The 22956-nt window shown below is 36.8% G+C and overlaps 1 protein-coding gene across 14 annotated transcripts in view; it reads left to right on the top strand.

Annotated features, from left to right (window-relative positions):
• tws (protein phosphatase 2 regulatory subunit tws) overlaps nucleotides 1-15103 on the top strand; it is a 99032-nt gene extending 83929 nt beyond the window's left edge. For all 14 annotated transcript variants that reach the window (XM_073958958.1, XM_073958946.1, XM_073958945.1 and 11 more), the window contains 3 exons: nucleotides 8965-9116; nucleotides 9184-9987; nucleotides 13607-15103. In XM_073958958.1, coding sequence (XP_073815059.1) covers nucleotides 8965-9116; nucleotides 9184-9987; nucleotides 13607-13975 — 1325 coding nt within the window. In that variant the 3' untranslated portion in view covers nucleotides 13976-15103. The remainder of the gene's footprint in view (nucleotides 1-8964; nucleotides 9117-9183; nucleotides 9988-13606) is intronic.
• The last annotated feature ends 7853 nt before the right edge of the window (nucleotides 15104-22956 follow it).

Here is a 22956-nt window from a genome sequence, read left to right as displayed (position 1 = left end):
ATCGCCTAAAAAGGCAAAATTTTCAAATAAGGAAAAAATTCGAATTTAAAATGGAATAATACGATTTACAAATGGAATTCTCGAATAACAAATGAAATGTTCCAAATTACAATTGGAATATTTCGAATTACATCTGTAAAAGGTGTATGTACATCTGGAAGGAATAATACTATGTGCCAAGTTGGGACCAAATCGATTGCTCCCTTCGAGAGTTAGGAAGAGCCCAGAAGTGGTTATTTTTAGACACTTTTTTTGCAAAATTTCAAATTTTGTCCGAGTTTTTACACCATTTTTAATGTTACCTATGCTCATTTTTCTAGTTTTTTTCAGTGAAAAGCATCTTAATGCGTCCTGCAAACTATATTTCCCATTCCAAAATCTCGCATATACCCCCTATATATTTTCATAATTATTTCCGACTACATTGTTTTTGCATTTCTCGTTAATGGATGGGGTGGGGTAGGTGGTATGGTGTTTTTTCCTTTTGACGCGAATCACAAGTGCATCTCATACCATGATGTTACATATAACCTAAAACTGTTACATTGTCTGTCTGGCGGCACACAAGACAAACAATGGTCCCAAGAGAAAGAACGAAAACTATCCCAAATATGTGTTGTACTGCGGGTGGACATAATGAAAAATGTGTGCTTGTGTTTTTCTATTCATTTAGACGGTTCTTCACATTACCTTGACCCGGAATTTTTTTACATTAGGGCAAATTTATTTTCCCACTTTGGCTTGGTTTTGTTGTTGTTTTTAATGTTGGCGTGTATATTAGTACTTGCTGCTGGCAGTTGGATAGTGATGGTCGTATTTTCTTAACATTGTTTCTGTTCTACCTTGTCAGTCAGTTTGTCTGTCTTCCTTCCCATGAGGAAAGACACAATTAAAAGAGCAACTAATTCACATTACATGCTATTATGTGTGCACAGTAGTAGCGTATTTATACACTGCTATACAAAATCAGGATTGCCGTGGAATTTGTAAAGTTTTGATCATTTTGGAGACTTGTCGCTTAATGGAAAATTTTATTTGTAGACACTGAGGGGATGGTAGTCACGAAGGAATGACCCTGATCGTCTTTAACATGACAAAGTCCCCGATTTATTTTCGCTTCATTTTCAGCTCAAGCCGCATCCTCCCCATAGTAAGCTACTTCTGGTTTTGAAGGACTATCAAACGCTCTCTGTTGGAAGCTCATGTTAGTTTATCAAATATCTTATTTAAAATTACAGCACCTTCTACAAACAAGAAAAATATTTTATAAATCAACACAATTTAAATTATACAGAATCATAATTCTTTCACAAATAAATATTGATAATAATATTTCCTGTTTGTTGGCTTTTTGGAATCTCCTCCATATACAATTGTGGTTGTCTCTCTTAATACTCTGCCCAATGCAGTCGTCGCCCGCCATCGTCATTCAAAGATACCAATCAACACTAAAAAGTTCAGCTACCTTTGACATGTGTGTGTCGGAACAAAGCAAAAAAAAAAGAAGAAAGAATCGTAGGCTATTTAAGTTTTACAGGCGCATTCATTGATTCGAACTAAACAACAATTCAGTTGCTTTTATTGTTTTTATTGTAGACTATTATTATTGATTGTTGTTGACTTGACTTGTTGTTGTTGTATTATTGTTCACTTCTCGTGCCGAGAAAGAATTATGGTCTGACTAGTGGAAACAGGAGGAGCAGAGGTGTATAGTTAGATGGATGAATAAATGGGTTGCTGTGGATAGTGGGTGGTGGGTAGATAGATTGTAGGTGCCTAACGGGTAGTATAATTGGAGAAAACGATTCTAAAAATAGAATACTATTTTCTTTATTATTTCAATATAAAAATTGCTGGAACGAAATGTAAAATAATTACCATTTTATATGCATGTAGATGTCAGATAAAACAATTCATCTGTCCCACATACATACATTAGTTAGTTGTTTGTTGAGATGGATTGTCAGTTAGATTTTTGTAATTAGAAAAAATAATTTAGAGATGTGGTTTTATAAACAAAAATTACACATTTTAGAAAACTTAACCAATATTTTCTAATTAGAATTTGAACATTTTCGCTATCTATCGTTAACTTGTTACAAAATTCCACTATAGCGGTCTAAAAAATCAATAGGTATGGTTTCATCTGCCTCAGAAATTACATTATGACTTTTGCGCTGTTGTTATGCCCCAAGCGACTTTAGAGCGGTGTTTGCATATAATTAACATTGTATAAATATTGTTTTAAAAATAAAACCTAAAGTAAACAATAATCATCACATAGTTATAAATGTTTTAAAAGGGTACATTTATAAAAAATGCGCAGAATTGTGTCCACAAAAAATATATCATACAAATTAGTGAAACACAAGTGTTGTTGAGATAGAAGAAGGATATTCTCTCCTACGCCGATATGGAATGATGTTCAGTTGTTTAAATTTGATTTTACTCTCGTTTATGAACTACGTATTACCTTTGTAATCGATAAAAGCAATGTAAAATGACCAAAAATTTGCATATTGATTACCCAGTATATTCCCAAATCCGTAGGTAAAGGAATCAGTATACAAACAATTCGTAGATTACACATTCATTTCATCTGGACACCAGAAAAGAATGTATTATTTTCCTAGGACATGCTCCGTGTTAACAATAATGTATTCTGGAATGAAAAGGTAATGCAGAAATTCAGTGATATATTGATTTCAGAATACATTATTGTACACGGAGCTATCACCCTACCTTAGCGAACACCCTGTTTCACTCTACGGGGCTTGGGCTTCTTGTTCCTGTAATTTATTATTCAACATTTCAAACTTGGTCGGAAGATACACTGTCCTATCGCGAGATCTGTCTGGTTGTGTCCTCGATTAATATGTGTGGGGATGGCGTGTAGCGCTGTTGTCGTGCTGTGCTGCTTACGGAACCCATGCTGATAATCGGCAACTGGATAGCTATTTCTGACTAAAGCCTCAAGGATCTTTGCTACGGGCGACAAAAGCGAAATCAGTCTGTACGATTCACCTTGCTGGCATCGTTGCCTGGCTTCAGTATCGAGAGCACCGTGCCCATTTTCCAGACTTCGGGAACGATGTGGGTGGCAAGAGATAGGTTAAGAACTTTAGTGAGATACTCGTTTCCCGGCATATCCTGCTGTTTCAGCATTACCATGGAGATTCCATCAGGTCCCAACGCGTTCGATGATTTACGGTTCTTGATGACAATCGCAAAATCATCCATTTTAAATTGTGGTGGTTCATCCTCGGCAGGGACACATCTAATGCGACGTAGTACAATTCTCTTCGCCCTATCACTCCCGCGGTTCGATTAAAATAACTTGTGCCCATCTTCAGATCCGTTAGCGTAACGTCACCAAACGTGACTGATGTCCTATTTTTAACATTTTTAATTTCCTTCTTTCCAGGGTTCGAGCGTGACTTAACCATTACCCTCAATACACTTATTTCGGCTCCAATGTTGCAACTTTTCAGATGATTTAACATTTTGTTCTGCTTGTGCTCACCGAGCAACCTGTAAACTTCCAGAGTCAGCACCTGACACTGTGGTTGGGCAGATCTCAGAAGCGGTGATTAGTGAACTCTTTGAAAATAGGCCAGACACGATGGTTATGTCTGGCGAACTGTGACACACTCCGTCAATTCTGGTAGACGCGTTCTCATTGGCCGTGCAAAACGTAACGCTATACCACTCTGGTCGTTTCCGAGGACCGAATGCCACAACTCATGATGAGCAAAAGCGAGCTAATGTTGGACCTATAACCTAGAGTACAGCTATTTATCGGCGGGATAAATACCTAAACCCACACATTCCATGTACGGGTCATTAGAGTCAGGCACAAGCAACTTACCTCGGAGTCCATCGCAATTAAGTTGCAAAAATTATACATTTCTAGGGAGTACTGGAAACGCTGGTGTTAAGTGAAATTCGAATTACAAATGGAATAATTCTAATTACAAATGGAATAATTCGAATTGCAAATGGAATAATTCGAATTTCAAATGGAATAATCCTAATTACAAATGGTATAATTCGAATTACAAATAGAATAATTCGAATTATAAATGGAATAATTTGGAGTACAAATGAAATAATTCGAATTACAAATAGAATAATTCGAACTACAAATTTAATTCTCGAATTACAAATGAAATGTTTCGAATTAAATCTGAAAAAGGTGTAGTCAGTGTTTTTCTAACGGCCAATCTCCACAATACTTGAATGTATAATTCTGCTTAATCTCCAAGTCGATCAGTCTTTCAAGTGTCTTGAGAAAGACGGATAAGCTTATAGGTCTGTAGTACTTCGACGAAGATTTACTTGGTGTCCCTTTTTCACAGACGCACGAAAAATACAGAGGAACAAACAGAATCTGGTTTATTCGCGATTAGGTAAATTGTAACATTGCAGGTAAAATTTCCATCTAGAACAGTTGATTTATGCGTTTGGAGTATGTTTTTGCTACCCATTCTATTTTCTTTCTGCTTATTACTGTCAGAATGAGGTAAATATCCACATCAGAATCTGTGTTAACGGTTCCCACGAGCTTGCATCCTGAAAAAATGAACCCCCGAGGGTAAGATCTCAAGGTCAGAGATTGTCCTCGTGCAATCCGTTTTCTTTATGCTCCCGATGTTATTGGGCAATTGGAGTGCTGAAATTGACGCATGTTTTTCCTCACGTTTTCCCAATTACTCTTACCTTACTGTACATCCATTTCAGTTTAAAATATATTATTGTTTGGATCTTGCCAATATTTTTATTAATTTTTATACCAATTAACATTTTAATTTCCACAAAACTTTAAAAGTCGCAACCACAGCTGCATATATACATAATTATATTGTATTATTACTACCGTACAACACAACCGCTAGTCTCAATATTGTGCCAGGATCCTTTACCATGTAACGTCATGTAACAAAAACATAAATAAAATAGAATAAAAACTGAGCCAAAAACATAAATGTGTACTAATACACATTAGTACAACGACGAACGTACTTGTGTCGTAGTGGCAAACCAATGAGGTCACCAGACAGAAGAAGTCGGCAACAACCCTGTGTATGTGGGGACGACGGAGCTAAGCTTTATGTGATGAGCATTACATTTTTTGGCCTTTTCCAGTCGTAGTTGTCACTAGGCAAACACAAAGAGTGCCACAATACAATCACAGTGACTTACACAAGTGTTCCGTGCAGCAGGGATTTATCTGTGAATGAGGAATGGCAACCACTTCTTTTTCTTTTAGCAAATATTGAAAAAGTGTCATTGTTGTTTGACGCTTATGTTTGTTCTTTTTCTCCTTATCCGTGGGGAAAAGTATGGGTTAATCTCCAAAAAATTGAGGGTATTTTATCCAACATGATTTTTTATTTTCCTTTAGACGTCATCGTTTATTTCATTCGTGTTGCTTTGTCCTCAAACAAATGCTGGATGCCATCCTTCAATATTTCGTATATATAAAATATTGAGGTTTTATATTTGTTACGTCATGTTGGAGTTTTTTTAGTCTGCAAAAATTATTTGCAAAAACAAAATCTGCTCTGATTACAATCTACTACCCACTTTCATTACTGTGGCATTTGGCCTAGGGCCATGACGTGAAAAGGGATTTTAATGATTAGCACATCAAAGAAACGACAGCAAATAAGCATACCTTTATGACATTATCTGTTGCTGAAGATCGTAACCAGGATAAGTCTTCTCTGCACCCAAAAGTCAAAATATGACTATTTTCCCCATTCGCTGCAACTTTCTGTGCTTTGCTAAAAAAAAGTTAGTCCAATATCATATCGTAGTTTGTTGTGAGAATATAAGATCCAATATGTTGAAGAATCATTATTTAGGCCATAGATATAGTTGATATTCTGAAAAATTTCAAATGGAAGAACTGTACAAGATCTGTGTACCGTATTGCATATGTCCTACTTTCAGTAGCCCTCTCTATATGTTAGGTAATCTTCTGGTCAGCTGGTCATACGTGAAGTACCAGCTCGCCTTCGGAAAGTTACTCATAATTCTCGTTCTGCTCTCGGCATATTACAATAGTATCCAACATGCGATGTTAGCTGTTCTAGCTGCTATCTTTATAAGACTCAAATAATTATTTTCAAAATAGTTGAGTGGCCAAGTTGTTGCACTGAACGGTTTCGTCTGAGAGGAGGATGTGCCTTACTCGTAGATGATCTTTGACAAAACACGTTCGCTTATTCACCCATCGGCGGCAGTCATGTAAATGAAGGCTATATTCAGATCATTTGTGATCTCTCGTCGCGTAGCGATTATGGATTTTTTTGAGAGAATGATTTGCTTGGATACTTTTGCGACTAGATACTTTTGCCATGTCTATGAACGGTACATTTAGATCCCACGGTGCCTTCTACCGCGTAGCTAGGTCATCTTGCTGGGAGTAAGACTCCTTAAGGTTTCAGCGTTGATCAAATCCATACTATCAATTTTTTCATAATTACCTGATTTTTTTTAAAAGGCTTTACATTTCTTTACCACCACATATTGTGAGTGTTGTTTGGTCAACTGATGACTTAAGGTAAGGTCACATTAGGCAAATATTTGCTCTAGCGACCGGCAGTGTGCGCTTACTTAGAGCCAGTGAGCATAAATTTCAATTCACTAATTACGCTCAGAGGTCGAGGCTTTGTATAGGGCGACCCAACACAGACCCATCGATATTCCGCACCATTATATTTGTTAATGTAGGGGTTTGCTTCTGCCTGCATATCATAATAAAGGGTTTGGGTGGAAGAGGAGCTGATGGATTCAGGAAAACGAATTGAAATTTTTATGGGGTCTTTGATTTCTTTGGCTTCGACGTCGTTTTTCATGAGACATCGATTGTATGGATCGTAGATTTGCATTTTGAGTTGAAAGGAAGATCTGATGGTCTCATCATCATCAGAGCCCTTCTTGGGTTGCGTAATCGGAGCCAGAGGAGATTCTAAAGTCGTCGCACCCGCAAAGGCTCCGACACGAATTGTTACTGGTAGAGATAGAGCTTTCAAACTGGACAAGGTACAAAGAGCGAGCAGCCTCGACTCTAATAACGGGAGCTTTTAGAAGTACTCCACAAGCAGCTTTGAATGCGTTGCTGAACATCCGACCTAAGGGATTCAACATTAAATATCGGGCGGCACGTGGACATGGACGTATTTTAAGGGAAATTGTAGCAAATTTTAATGTGGATCCTCGAGTTAGATTTGAGATTTGAAGATCTTGAGGTCGTTATCCCGAATAGAAATGACTGGAACCGAAGAACCCTGCTCTGGACAGTCTGGCATTCTATAGAGATGGTTCCAAGATGTAATAAGGTATCCGTAATGACGTCTACTGTGAAAGGCTAAATCTAAAACACTCAAACAAGTTGGACAACGACTGTAATGTATTCCAAACTAAGCTGAATTGATAAAAAGTCTGGATGCTGAGATCTTTGAACTGTTTACTATCTTTGTGGATAGTTAAGCGTCTCTAAAATGTATCAAATCCTTTAGCATCGAATCTGAGTCGCATCAAAGGTTCATGTGGCTAGAATGGCGAAAGCTAGAAAGCGGTGAGCATTAGCGGAGCCGGAATATGTGAATTGTGGCCAACGGTTAAGTCACTCACGAATCCGTTTGGCGACGTTACCGTGATTCGAAGAGGTGCACAAGTTATTTTAATCGACAGTTTGTCGAGCACCCCGGGAGTGACAGCGAAGAGAAATGTACTACGTCGCATTCGATTTCTTTATGCCGATTATAAACCACCACAATTTACAATGGATAATGTTGCGAGTGTCATAAGGAACGCTAACTCATCGAAAGCGTTGGTTGAGGTGGAATATCCATGGTTATACTGAAACAACTGCAACTGCAAAATTCCTAGAACTGGAGAGCCAGATTAGGCCGAAAAACGAACTTACAAACATTTACACTTACAACGACAATATTTTGATTTGTATTGGATGTAGTTTAAAAAATGTAACAAATTCATGGACCGGTGTTACACCAGGACAGACCAATGGATTAGACTCAGATGTTAGATAGCATGATAATAAATTAAGTGCACTCGGATACACGAGTATAGATTTGCTAATCTACATCTGTCACAGATCCTTGTGGCGATGGATGGCAAACAATAATTATTTCAAGAGGCCTATACCCAAACCAACTGTAAATGGTGGGGTCTTAATTTCTTATTATCAAATACCAATTTGTTGTCCTTTTCATTCACAATTTAGACTAATGTGTTTCATGTTATATTACGATCATCACTGAAAGGCAATTGACATGATTTGGGTGTAACCAACCAGCCAGCCAGTAACTGCATTTCAATAAAACTAAGGCAACAATAAAAGCAACAACAGCACCATTGATTGAATGACACTTTGAATCTCTGTGTGTGTGTGTGTCTTTACAAAGTAACATTTATTGAGAGTGATTTGTTTGATTTGATGTAATGATAGAGGAGACAGAGAACCGTCACTCGGTTTACTTACAAGGCTACTGTTTTTGGCGATGAGCAAAACAAACAATTGAACTTTGTGACATCTAACCTAACGACAATGTAAGGAAACTTAAAGGACGGAAATATTGATTACGCCATTTATTAAAATTTAAATTGGTTATAAATGAATTTTGACACTGTTTGGTAACCATGGCTGGGAAGTCGGCAGCAATGTCTGTAAATGGAGACGCACGGGTCCAATCATCTAAAGATTTTAGGGTAACTCTTTTGGTAGAATGGAACAGATTGAGAAATAAACTTAAAAATAAGTTGGGGATATTCTATTCTAATGTAATAAAATTAGATCAGTGGCCCGAAGTATTTATTATTTACATACATAGATGTGTCATTCTTTGGACTACAATATCTTACCTCAATAATACAATAACAAATTTTATTTAATTTAAAAATCTACTTTAATTTTCCGTTTTTGTTTAATTACAGGTAATGGAGAAGCTAGTTGGTGCTTCTCACAAATAAAAGGAGCCTTAGATGATGATGTAACTGATGCAGATATCATATCTTGTGTTGAATTTAATCACGATGGCGAGTTGCTGGCAACTGGTGATAAGGGTGGACGTGTCGTTATTTTCCAAGTAAGTAACCAACGAATTTTCCATTTAAATTTTTGATGTAACTCTGCTTCTTCTTTTTTGGCAACAGCGTGATCCTGCATCGAAAACGGCAAATCCACGACGTGGTGAATATAATGTCTATTCGACATTCCAATCGCATGAACCCGAATTCGATTATCTCAAATCATTAGAAATTGAAGAGAAAATCAATAAAATTCGATGGTTAAGAAGAAAAAATCCTGCACACTTCCTGCTTTCGACCAATGACAAAACCGTTAAATTGTGGAAAGTCAGCGAGCGCGACAAATCCTTCGAAGGCTATAATACCAAAGAGGAAAATGGCCTAACAAGGGATCCACAAAATATTACCGCCTTACGAGTTCCTTCTGTTAAACAAATCCCTCTAATGGTCGAAGCATCACCCAGACGCATTTTTGCCAACGCCCACACCTATCACATCAATTCGATTAGTGTTAATTCAGATCAAGAGACTTATTTATCAGCAGATGATTTACGAATTAATCTGTGGCATTTGGAAGTTACCGATCAAAGTTTCAATATTGTCGATATAAAACCGACAAATATGGAAGAATTGACCGAAGTGATAACAGCAGCTGAATTCCATCCAACCGAGTGCAATGTCTTTGTGTACTCAAGTTCAAAGGGCACAATACGTTTGTGCGATATGCGTTCGTCGGCCCTGTGCGATCGGCACAGTAAACAATTCGAAGAGCCAGAGAATCCAACAAATCGTAGTTTCTTTAGTGAGATCATTAGTTCAATAAGCGATGTGAAATTAAGTAATTCAGGTCGTTATATGATCTCAAGAGATTATTTGAGTATTAAAGTATGGGATTTGCACATGGAAACAAAGCCCATTGAAACGTATCCGGTAAGTGAACAAGAATGGACATATGAAAACAAAACTAAATTACTATTATATATCGACGCCTCCAAACAATAGTATGCTAAGTCGAATTAGCATGTTTTCAAGTTCTTTACATTTTTATATTTAACGTCCTTTAACTTAAATTCTGTAAAATTTTGGTAATGATCGGACAATCGGAATAGAAGTTATAAACAAATATTTACTTAGCATAGTACTGAAGGTCAAAGAAATTTCCAGACTTTTAGAGCTTGTCCTGCAAAACTCGCTTTTCAGAATTAGCAAACTATTATTTGGAAGTGTCGAACGTCCTTTAACTTCAATTCTGTCTAATTTTGGTAATGATCGGTCAATCCGAACAGAAGTTATAAACAAATATTGACTTAGCATAGTACTGAAGTTCAAAAAAATTTCCAAACTTTGAGAGCTTCTCCTGCAAAACTCACTTTTTAGACTTAGCATACTATTATTTGGAGGTGTCGATATGTATGTATAGGTTTAACTATAGGTTATTAAGTAATGCAACAAGGATAAATATCAACACTCCATTACTAGGACTTATTAAAGCATGTACCTTTGTATCTGCCACAGCACCACTACCCCATAACTACGAACTGCTTTATTTTGAACTGTGGAATGTTGAATATCGATCTAAAAAATGTCGGGAGTTGCTAAAATGATAAAGACCAAAACAACCGACAAGGATATTGGTGTTGCAAAATAATGTATTCGGGTCAGGTATGGGGGTAACAATCAGGTGTGAAACTGTCTAGTTAGAGTAGCTTAACGCATACATCCCGCCGATAAATACCTGTACTTCATGTAATAGGCCCAACATTAGCCTGTTTTAAAGAGGTCATAGGGGGCATAGTTGAGTTTTGCCATTCGGTATAGTGCTGGCTGAGCACTACCGCTCCACGGTATAATTGAACGAAACGGAAAAACTGCGAATACGTAATATCACACGGTGATTTGTATGACGTTACTAATACGTTTTGAACTAGGACAATGAACTAGATTGCCCAACTCTACTTCCTTCTCACATTCGGGTAGCAGAGAGGACGTTCCGGGACATCATCAAATCGGCAACCACTCGCCGGTCGAATACTTGAAGTGGGACCAAATTTCCCAGCAGAGGCAGCTCAATTAGCAAATTAACATGATGAGCTTCGACGAGCCAACCCCAGCGATCCCCGAGTAATGGAGCTGACACCGGAGGTAACAGGTTGGTCGGTGAGCCTAGGGGAAAAAAGTGGTTAAATCATCTGAAGAGTTGCCACATGGAAAGAAGGAAAATGGGAACTCAGTCGCGTTTGGCGACGTTACGCTGACTGATCCGAAGAAGTGCGCAAGTTATTTCAATCGACATTTTATCGAGCTCGCCGGAAGTGACTTGGAGAGCCCGTCACAATTTACACAACCGTCACAAACCGTCACAATTTACAATGGAAGATGTTGCGGATGTCATCAGGAACGCTAAATCATCCAAAACGTGGGCCCTAATGGAATCTCCCTGGTAATGCTGAAACATCTGTATGTGCCGGGAGTCGTGTATCTCATTAAAGGTCTCACAACTTGTCACTAGCCACCCACATCATTTCGAAGTATGGAAAATGGGCAGGGTGGTCCCGCTGCTGAAGGCAAGGATGCCAGCAAAGATGCGAAGACTCTTCAGACTTTAGTCCTCCCCAGCGTCAGAAATAGCTATCCAGATGCCGATCAACAGTATGGGTTCCGTAAGCAGCACAGCATGACAACAGCTCTGCACGCCATCTCCACACATACTAGAGGCCTCAACCAGAACAAGTCGTGCTATAGGACAATGTTAGTGGCGCCCGAAAGCCTTTGATACCAAGTACTCCACGATTTTTGAGGACATTGAGCAGTCTAACCTCCAGTCATGTCAGAAACGTTGGATAATCAATTGAATGTATGAACGCCAGTCATACGTGAAATTCAAGAACAAGAAGTCGAAGCCGGACCGGTGATATCTCCGGAACTGCTTAACCTCCATCTCTCCTGTATTCCCCCTCTTCTATCTCTTTTGTATTCCCCCTCCTCAAGATAGTAAGGTATGCGGATAATTGTACGACCGTCAGGTACCTTCCCTGTGAAAGGGTGAACTTCTATTTGACTGATCTTACCAACTGTTTCCACGTGAGGGCTATGCAAATATCCTCCACTAAATCTATGACGATTCTGTCCACCACATGTACGGCAGATGTGAGTACTGAGTTGAATGTTATGGTTGATGGCAGCAGAATTCCGACCAATAACTACGCCAAGCTTCTAGAGGTCATATTTGAAAGCATTTTCACGTCGCCCGCGCTTGTCCCAGCTATCTGCGATAAGCTCAAGTCCCTAGCCGGCAGCATTTGAGGTGCAGATAAAGAAACCTTGTTGGCCACATGTAACGCGATGAGTCGGCCTGTGGTATGATGTGCGGCGCCAGTGTGGTCCGCGTATATACTGTCATAATGCCGCCTTGAGAACTGCAACAGCGTGCCTGCTCATGTCTGCAGTGGACTGACTGTCTGCACGAGCAAACGAAAATTCTACTGCCACATAATGGCATGTACTTGCTCGGGTGTTCCGTGAGAGCCATCCTATTCACTATATTGTGGATAGGGCCCCCACGCTGACATGTTAAGAGGGATCTTTATGATCTATAAATAGTGACTCATCCACACTCGGGATAGTGCAGCCGTCTATATTCATTTAGGACAAGGATCGATGACACATTGTATATCTGATCGGCACACTGCACCCTGCCAAACCTTCTCAACTAACTCCAGTAGCATTATAGCTACAACCTAGAACTGGAGATAGAACCAGATGAAGCAGAAAAAATAGCTTGCAAACATAATATGCTTCCTGTTACAACAACAACAAGAGCTTGACCTGCAAATAATCCAGTCTATTTTAGATTCTATGCATGTCACATTAGCTTAACCTTTGGATGCAATGCCTTCACCGACCCATTGCAATTAAAAAAATCATTTAAACTATAGACAAATAAAAGAATAGACAAAGAAATCCTCTCACCTAAATTCTCTCACTCAATGAGAATTGAGTCAGTTTACAAGATACTCAATTTTTAAAATGACAATAACTATGCATATTTTATGATGGTAAAAGACAATCTGTGGGTAATATTGGCCGGATCTACATCCTCAAATAAAAAAAATCAACAAAATCTTGCAATTTACCCAAAAACAAAATGCAATTGAGTGAACACACAGCATATTGGGTGTAAGAGCGACCCCTACAAAAAACAAGCACACTACAATTTATCTGTCTATTATTTTATTTGTCTATGATTTAAACTTTGTTAGGTCAGAATCGATGAATAGAGCATACAGGTGTTTTGTAGGGTACTGTTAAGATGTTTATTTAATATGATAGTTACAAAATATTTCCTCCTTGAATAAACCTGTCGTTTCCATTATAATTCCTGAAGATGTTAGTGTATTATCTCTCCTAAAAATTTATATAAGTGCAATTTTCGCTTTAAACAATTTCAAAACCACAAATTATTCTTCTCTTTTGTAAATTTTCTTTGCTTACAATTTTGTCTTCAATGCTGTATAATTAATATTTAATTGTTTTCCTCTTTTGTTTTCAGGTCCACGAATATTTGCGGGCTAAACTGTGTTCTCTATACGAGAACGATTGCATTTTCGATAAATTCGAATGCTGTTGGAATGGCAAAGATACCTCAATAATGACCGGCAGTTATAATAACTTTTTCCGTGTATTTGATCGTAATACGAAAAAAGACGTTACCCTAGAGGCCTCTAGAGACATTATCAAACCGAAAACGGTGCTAAAGCCACGTAAAGTTTGCACTGGTGGCAAACGAAAAAAAGATGAAATCAGTGTTGATTGTTTAGATTTCAATAAGAAAATTCTACACACCGCTTGGCATCCGCAAGAGAACATAATCGCTGTGGCAGCCACCAATAATTTGTTCATATTTCAGGATAAATTCTAGCCTACATTCATTTATTATTATTACACATACTACTACTACAACTACAAACAATATTTTGTTATTATGATGTACTCTATAATATACCACACAACACACACTCTGAAACAAGAAAGAAAAATCCAACAACAAACAACCAACCAACAAACAATCTTTCCTCCTTCAAAGTAAGAAAAATTGAAAACAAAGAAAAAACCAATCCAACCACTAAAAATCAACAACAAAAAGAGCCTTTCTATTCTTAGATTTCTTAAAGGAACAAAAGAAAAATTCAAACCATTATTAATTATATATAAACAAAATGAATATTTTTCTATTGCATCAATACTAAAAGTGTTTTCTTGTTCTGTTCCCCCGTCACACAACACCACTGTTCTTAAGTTATATTTTTTTCACCCACCATTATTTTGTTGTAATATTTTTTTCTCTCTCTAAACTAACCTCAAAGGCTTTTATTTTTTCTTTTCTTTGAAACTACAAAAAAACAACGCTTTATAAATATTCTCCCCTCCCCTCTCTATCCTTTCCCTCCATCCACTCTATACTATATCTCATTTGTCTATTCTATACTTATTATTATATTATTATTATTAAAAAAAACATATGCCATAGTGTCAAAAACAAAAATCAATGCCTTTTTCTAAAAAACAAAACAAACAACAAAAAACATACAACAACGTACTCTTAAATTTTTTGTTTTTATAGGAAATACTTTAATTTTATATAAAAAACTCAAAAAAAGGAAAACAAAAAAAGTAAATATTAAACATTAAGCATAATAATAAGCGTTTCTTTTTAAAAGAAAAAAACAAACGCTTAGTTTTTTTGTAATGTTAAAATAACAAGATAAAAACAAAACAATTATTTGAAACAAACAAAAACCAAACAAACAAAGCAACAAAAAACAAATTATTATTATTATAAATAATGAAGAGGAAAACAAAAATGAGAAGAAGATGAAAATAAATAAAAGAAATTCTCCTTACCGCTTATTTACTATCCTCTCTTCCCCCCAAAATAATCTTCATTCATCTGAAACAAAAGAAAAAAAAACACAACAAAGGAATAATAAGAATAAACTTTAATAATAATACAAAACAAAAAAATAAACAAATCCAAAAAATTGAAAATGTTTGATTTTTTATTTCATTTTTCTGTTTCTCTAAATGATTTGTAAGTTTTATTTTACTTTTTTTAATTAATCATAGAATTTATTTATAAAAAAGAAATCAAGTAAATTTATGGGATATGCAAAGCAAAGAGAGTTGGTTTAAAGTTTATAGTAGTGTGCGAATGAAGCAAAAATTAACACAGAAAAGTCTGGGATTGGTCTAACCATAGAGCTCGTGATTGTCGATTGAATCTATGTCTCATTTCAGTTTTTGCCATTTAATCCGATAATCGATTTAAGTAACTTTTTATTTTTGAAAAAAAGAAAACATCTCCACACATTTTCGGGTGCAATTTGAAGAAAATTTTAAAATTACTAAAAAAGCAATCAATTTCAATAATTAGTAATGGCATGGGTCTAAAAAAATTGGCGACCTTTCGAAGTTATAAGAATTTTTGATGAGCAGTATTAACTACAGAATTGGTAATATAATTTAGGGCAGAAAGGCCAGCGGACAAAAATTTGAACCTTCGCAAGTAACAAATATGGCATTTTTAGATATATTATAAAATTTCAGCCTATAATGCAGTTTTTCGAGTTCACTATTTTTCCAAATATTCTTTTCTTGTTCTTATCTATAAGATTGCTTCAGAAGTCAGGAGAAGATTCGCATTGGTTTCAGAGATACAGTACCGAATTGCTTTAAAAAAGTCAATATTTAATCATGTTTAGATGGGGCCATAATATCTATGCTGGATCTGATACAACAAAACCCAACTAGGATTTTTGTCGTTTGGGTCTGTACTTTCAAAAAATCCTCAGTAGAAATTGTTAGCACAAGATTACCTTAAAAATGTTGCACAGTGAAATTCAATAAAGAAAGGGAAATTGCGAAAAAATTGGATGTCAACAACTTAACTGAAGTTCGGTTGCCATCCATAAACGACCCATAAGGGGGTTTATAGGGACCATCTACTGATGAACCCGGTCTCCCTTAAAAGCATTTCCAACCTTAGTATCTCGCGCTATTGCAAAGCTTATCATCAAGCAACCTTTGCAAGTCTTTTTGAATTTCGATTTTACTGAAGTCCAACCTCCAGAAGCATCTAACGATGTTTGCAACGTGAATTCCTATCGGGATGCTCTGTTCAATGCAAACCGATGAGGTAGACTATTATGGCCTATACATGGAATATATGGTGGTAGCAGGTAATTGAAAAACTGATAAAAAACGGTATACAATACTTGGTTGAGTGTAATAGAAGGAGTCATTATAAGCATCAAATGATGAACTGAAGAAATTAAATTAGAAAGATATTCATGATTTTGGGCCCAGTATTACAAGAACGTTAACTCATCTACCATCGAAAATAAACTTCGAGTCAAGAAATGAACTCACAACACCCAACCTCTAGTCGGTATAGAGATTCATACCGATGACTCTAACATGGAAACTGGAACAGGTGTAAACGTCTCAGTGATATCCTCTGTCTGCGTCATCTTGTGTCTTCCAAACCGAAATCTTTGCCTCAAACAGACTGCGAAACTGATAAACAATAGGAAAAGGGACATCAATGACCGGTGAATAAATACGTCTATAGTCAAGCGGGCCCCTAAATATCTCAGGTCCTACTCTATCAAATCTGAACCATTTTATGCGGCTGGTAGAACAATGCTATGGAAATTCATCGAAACATTCGTTTAATACAGACCTATATCGCTTGAGTCTGGCGCTAATGACCCACCCGTACATGGAATGTATAGGGGTAGCAGTCAGGCGTGGAGCTGTCGAATTAGAGTTGCTTAACGTATACATCCCGCCGATAAATATCTGTACTTCAGGTTATAAACCCAATATGAATCCCTCAGTGAAATGTAGGCGACATTTCCTGAGTATTCCTGTCATGTAAAACTTCCGTATAAGTGGTGTCTTAGGTTAGGTTATAGGATGCGCAGCTGCTGTAAGTAGCAGCCACTCCACTCGGAGACCTTGTGGTCCATTGTGATCATCCTGGGTGTTGAGTAGTGTAGAAAGTTGATATGTAGTTGATGGTTGTAGGTGAAGTAAGTAGTTGCAGATCCGGTGGTGGTGATGATATATACTGGTGATGGAATGAAAAGTAAGCTAAGGAGATGGAGATTAGTTTTGGATAGGAGAAAGTAGATAGAAAGTGAAGAGACAGGGGAGAAGTAGAAAGGTAATAAGAGAGTGAAGGAGAGGAAACAGATGATATTTAGAAGGTAGATTAACTGATATACTTAAGTTAACCCGCCCCATAGCCATTTAAGGCCTCTGCAGTATGTTAGCAAGGCTGTGGGGTCGGAAGAGAAGAAGACAGGGATTCCGTCGTGTGAACGCCAAAAAGCCGGTGCCTTTTGGCCCTCAATCTGGTACACAGACAGAGAAGATGTTCAATTGTCTCCGTCTCTTCCACGTCCTCACACAGCCTACTGCTGCTGTTATCCCATTTGCAAGTCATAGATCTAATGTTGCAGTGACCAGTAATGATCCCAACAACAACTCCGATCTCCGACTTGCACAACGAGAGAAGGGAAACAGTTCTACGCGCCGAGATTACGGGCCAGATTGACTTTGCAACCCGACATCCAGGAGCATCTAGCCAAATTCTTTTTGTTTTCTCAACGTAGAACCTTGTGAGTTTGTCTATGAAATGACAAAGCGGAGGTTTCACACCAACCTCCACTTGCATGTTGGTTGATTGTGATCCCCGCCTCGCCAGTTCATCCACAATCTCATTTCCCTCAACACCACAGTGACCATGTAGCCAACAAAATCTTACTGACATACCACAGGTTTTCAGGATAGACCTATAATCTCGAATGATCCTAGACTTTATAGTGAAAGACCCTACTGCTTTTAGCGCTGCCTGGCTGTCTACATATATAGTGACTGCCCTGTTTGCTAAGTCCGTCCTTCCCACTAGAGCCTCTAGGGCCTTCAATATTGCAAAGACCTCTGCCTGGAAAACACTACAGTTGTCATTAAGTTTAAACGAGTACCTAATGTTCAGATCATCAGAGTACACACCAGCATCAGTGCCATCTTCGACCCATCAGTGAAGATAGATAGGCTATCGGGAATTGGTTTGCACTGAACCCATTCATCCCTATCGGGTATTAAAACGTCAGGTATAGTGAAGTCAAGAGTTGGTAAAATGTAATCGGTCTCACCCCCTCTGTTTCCAAGCACTAGCTGACTACTCAAGTGGTGTCTTAAGACACAGAGTTCCGACTCGGCGATAAACAGTAGGTCCCATATCAGTGAGCTTAAGGGTTACCTCTACTTATCACTTTTAAAAACTCGAAAATTTTTTTACGGATGAAAGAAAGAACTGCTTAAAAATGTTAGTAGTTTATTTGTAAAAAAATTATGAAGAATGAGTTTTTTGTCTGCACAACTAGGGATAACCCCTTAATATGAATCGTCGTGCACTCATTGATATGAGAGAAGTCTCTCGTGTCCCTTCGGGGATGTGTATGGGAACACATTTATGTATGCCACAGTTCACCACATACAACCATCGTGTCACCTGGTCATGGGCAAATGACTTAACCTGGGAACACGTAATTTCTCTTGGATCCCAACATCATTCCATTCTCCATTAGGAGACAAATGACGTCACCTAGAAACACATCGTTTCTCTTGGGTACGACCATCTCGCCGTTCTCCATTAGGAGACCGCCCGACTTTATCACCTCTGAACGCCGCACTTTCATCAATCATTGGAATGTTAATTGGCTTAGTTCCATAGAGTTCACTAATCACCGCTTCAGAGATTTCGCAAACCTTTCTGATGTTTGGGTAGCAGAGAGGACGTTCCGAGACATCATCACTGCTGCAGCCGCACGCAAAGTAAGGGAGTTGACATTGGAAGTTAAGAGGTTAGTCGGTGAGCATATAGGCGGAAGAAGTGGCTTAATCGTCTGAAGAGTTGCGACATTGGAACCGGAATAAGTGAATTTTGGCAACGCCTAAGTCACTCTCAAACCTGAAGAGGTGCGCAAGTTAATTTAATCGACAGTTTGTCGAGCACTCCTGCAGTAGCATAGCGAAGAGAATTAGGTCGCATTAGATCACTTCCTGCAGAGGTGGAACCAGCACAATTTAGAATGGATCATGGTGCGATCACTAACAGCCCTATTCTGAACATTCCCATGGGAACTGTTTCCCATGGGAGCGAAATTTCCCATTCCCACTTTTTCCATATTCTAAACGGCGTGGGAACTGCAAACCATGGGAGCTGAAATTTCGAAATTCGAAATTAGTTACACCAAATTATTATAGCATACTTTTGGGAGCTGCAATTTTGTTTTGTAATACAAAATGCCTATTTGCATTGAATTCGCGGTTTTTGAATTAGATTAGCAAAAGCACAACTCGCTTAATTCAACAACCGTGCATTGATTTATGGATTTTTAAGTGAATGGAGTCAGCGATGTGTGATGTTGTTCTAATAAGCACATTTTCTTCAGAATGTGCGAATTGGTGTAAGCATTTTTTTAATTAGTAGGCAAAAATAATTTTTGTGTATAAAGTAATCGGAACTTTTTAAGTTTGTAACGAATTTAAAAATTGTATGTTGATACGGAGTAATTTTAGTTAGGGGTTTAACGAGTATATCGCTAGTTTTACTTATTCCTAATGATCGCTAGAACTCGTATTTTGCATATTTTAAAAAAACAATTCAAAAAGATAAATTCGGATATTTTTCTCAATTATTACATATTTTTGCGTATTATTACATATTGTCACCATAAATTTCCGAAGACGTATCTAAAAAAAATAAAAAAAAAAATAAGTAAATAAATAAAATACGTTTTTGATTGAATCTAAAACTAAAACACGTGCCCTTGAAACATTTCAAGCTTCTACGTTCAAAAATAACGATCCTATTCAAGAAAAGGCATTTCGGAAAATGGAATAGCATTGCAATAATTTGGCATATATGTATGTACGTTTGTGTGATCGTTGTCGTGTCGTTGAGGAGACTAACACGTTTTCAATAGAACGTTAGTCGTCTGATTTAAAAAACCCGAAGGTTATATTACGAAAATGAATAAAAGTTGTAAAGATTGTATATATTATGGTTATTTTCCAAAATATTTAAATAATTATTGCCAAAAATTCTTTTGAAATTGATTTGTTTTTACTTGCTGTGCTGCGTTAACAGAATCAACCATGACTCTATCTCGTATTTCAATACATATGGTCTGTTCCAGAACTGCAAAATTTTTTTATCGGTGTAAAACATGTTAGATTCTTGCAGGTTTTTGTATCATATAAGAATATGCAAAATCCGAAGTCTACTAATGACATATTTTACAGTACATTTTGTATGTTTTTATTAAGCAAACACATGGCGATTATAAATATTTGCATTAATTTTGTCGTGTAGATGTCTTAAAATATGAAATTTCATAAAAATATAAAAAATTTCTTGAAATTTTTTTCAAACTCCCACACTGTTTGCTGGGGAGATTTTTCCCACAAAAAGACACAAAATTCTCCCACAATTCAAGATAGAGAATGTATACTTTTTTCCCATGGGAACAAATTCCCAATTCGAACTTCATTCAGAAAGAGGGGAGATGGGAAATGGGAAAAAACTCCCACAAAATTTTGTTCAGAATACGAAAATGTGGGAATGGGAAAAAAATTCCCAACTCCCATGCGTTCAGAATAGGGCTGTAAATCATCCTGATGGAATTTCCGTGATAACGGTGAAACAGTAACAAAAGTGAATCATACAGACCGATTTCAGCTTTGTCCTCCTTAGTTACAACTACTCTTGAGGCTTTATTCCTCCCCACCATCAGAAATCACGATCCAGTTGACGATCATCTGCATGGTTTCCGTGAGAAGCACTACAATATCTCCAAAACTGTTTAACATCTACCTTTCCTGTATTCCATCCCCCCAAACGTCATTGAGTCGTAAAGTATGCGGATGATTGTACGATCTTGGCGTCAGGTACCTTCCCTGATTACATTTATGAGAGGCTGAACGCCTGTTTATCTGATCTTACCATCTTTTTCCAAGGTCCTCTACTCCCTAGCCGGCCGATCGTGGTTTATAATATAATATTTCTTTAGCACAATCCATTGTGAACATAATGGACCATAAGGTCGCCATGTGAAATAGCTGTCAAAAAGTTCAAAAAGTTGTTCATCAACAGTAGTATTCACGCGGATATAATCAACGTTGTAACGCGTTGCTAGTACCACCGACGGAGCCAAAACTTTTGATTTTTTCTTAATGCTGTCTTTTGGAATGTAATACAAAACTCTTCAGAACATGCTTTTGTTGAAAATGCCTCTATCACGTTGATTTTAGTGTATTTTTGAGCGACAATTTATTTAGGTGAATAGGTGTGAACATGTTTGAAATACGTGTTGTAGAAGATATGTTATAAAATACCGCTGAAATAGAGTTTTAGAATGTTCTGAAGAATTGCTGAGCAATTTTTTTGTAAGATTTTTGCAACAGGTTACTTTGTTCAACTCCCAATAGTTTAGCAGCTACTGACCAGAAATTATGTAAAATTTTCTATATTTTGTGGATTTTGAGGCGCTAGATGGAGTTTTTTCTGCAAGGTCTGTCCAACATTTAAGTTCTGCTACTTTAGGACTACAATATTGCCGAAGATTGAAAGGCAAAATTCCAATTAGTTTTATTCGTTTCTGAGATAAAATACCGAAAAATGCAAAAATATGTAGTTTTAGCCCAGTTTATATGGGGTTATAAAATCCGAACTGGATCTGACAAGATAAAACCTAAGTGAGGTTTTTGTAGTCTCAACATGTACTTTCAAAAGATGCATACTAGTGTTGCACGGTGTTTTTGATATGTTTATAATCGTTTTAGTTGCTGAACATTTAAAACGATGATATTGAATAGCTTTTATTCTTCCTCCTTGCAATACACTTCCATTGGTATTATCATCCATAATCGACCCTTTAAATCTGATTTTACTTAATTACATCTCTTAATGGATGATATTATTTTTATACTTTTAACTGGGCGCTACCATACATATTTAATTTTTCTTTTTTCTTCGTTAATAACAATTTATTTCAATTCAAAAGTGGCTTGTGTATTAACAAAATGCTCCAAAAGTAAAGATTTGATTTTGTATAAGCATTATATGATTTATATTAAATTCGAATGATGGATCAAGGAAAACAATTTACACGTATATACATATAATATTATTTAGGCATACATATATATTTATATATAAATATATTTATATTTAGTTTGCACATTATTATTTGTCCGCCTTTATAATTAGTTTTGTAAATATTATTGGAAATTCCAAAGATAATGAAAAACAAAAAAGTCAAGAAAGTAATTAACAAATTAAAAAACAAATATTAACTATTAAAACATACACATATATACATACATATATAATATAAAAATATTGAGAAAAACCAACTAAGACAAATTGATGTTAACACTAGGGCTGAAAAGTCTTTGTATCAATCTTGTAAATCTTATTTTTGAGGAAGGTTTTATCTCCCGGCTTATAATTAAGTTTTTTTTCTAAGTTAATAAATTTGAAGAGCCCTTCAGAAATCTGCCAATTTTCTGGTAAACAAATCTGAGGAATACGGAAACCACACAACGATTTTTGTTGAATAAATTCAGGTGAACTTCCTATTGTAGTACGACTTAGGTCATTTCTAATCGAGTTGGGGATTCGGGAGTAAACGAATCGCTTTTATTTTTTTATTTTTATTTCAATTCATATTTGCCTAGTCTTTCGACTTTAACTGTATACTACATTATAATAACAAAATTAATATAAAATAAAGTAATAAGTAAGGAATGTTTAAACTACTCCAAAAA

This window comes from Musca autumnalis, unplaced genomic scaffold (assembly GCF_047663935.1).
Source record: "Musca autumnalis isolate F117 unplaced genomic scaffold, ASM4766393v1 scaffold_1, whole genome shotgun sequence".
Lineage (NCBI taxonomy): Eukaryota > Metazoa > Arthropoda > Insecta > Diptera > Muscidae > Musca > Musca autumnalis.
The sequence above is the reverse complement of the archived record's forward strand: the minus strand, read 5'-3'. Positions and strand labels throughout refer to the sequence as shown.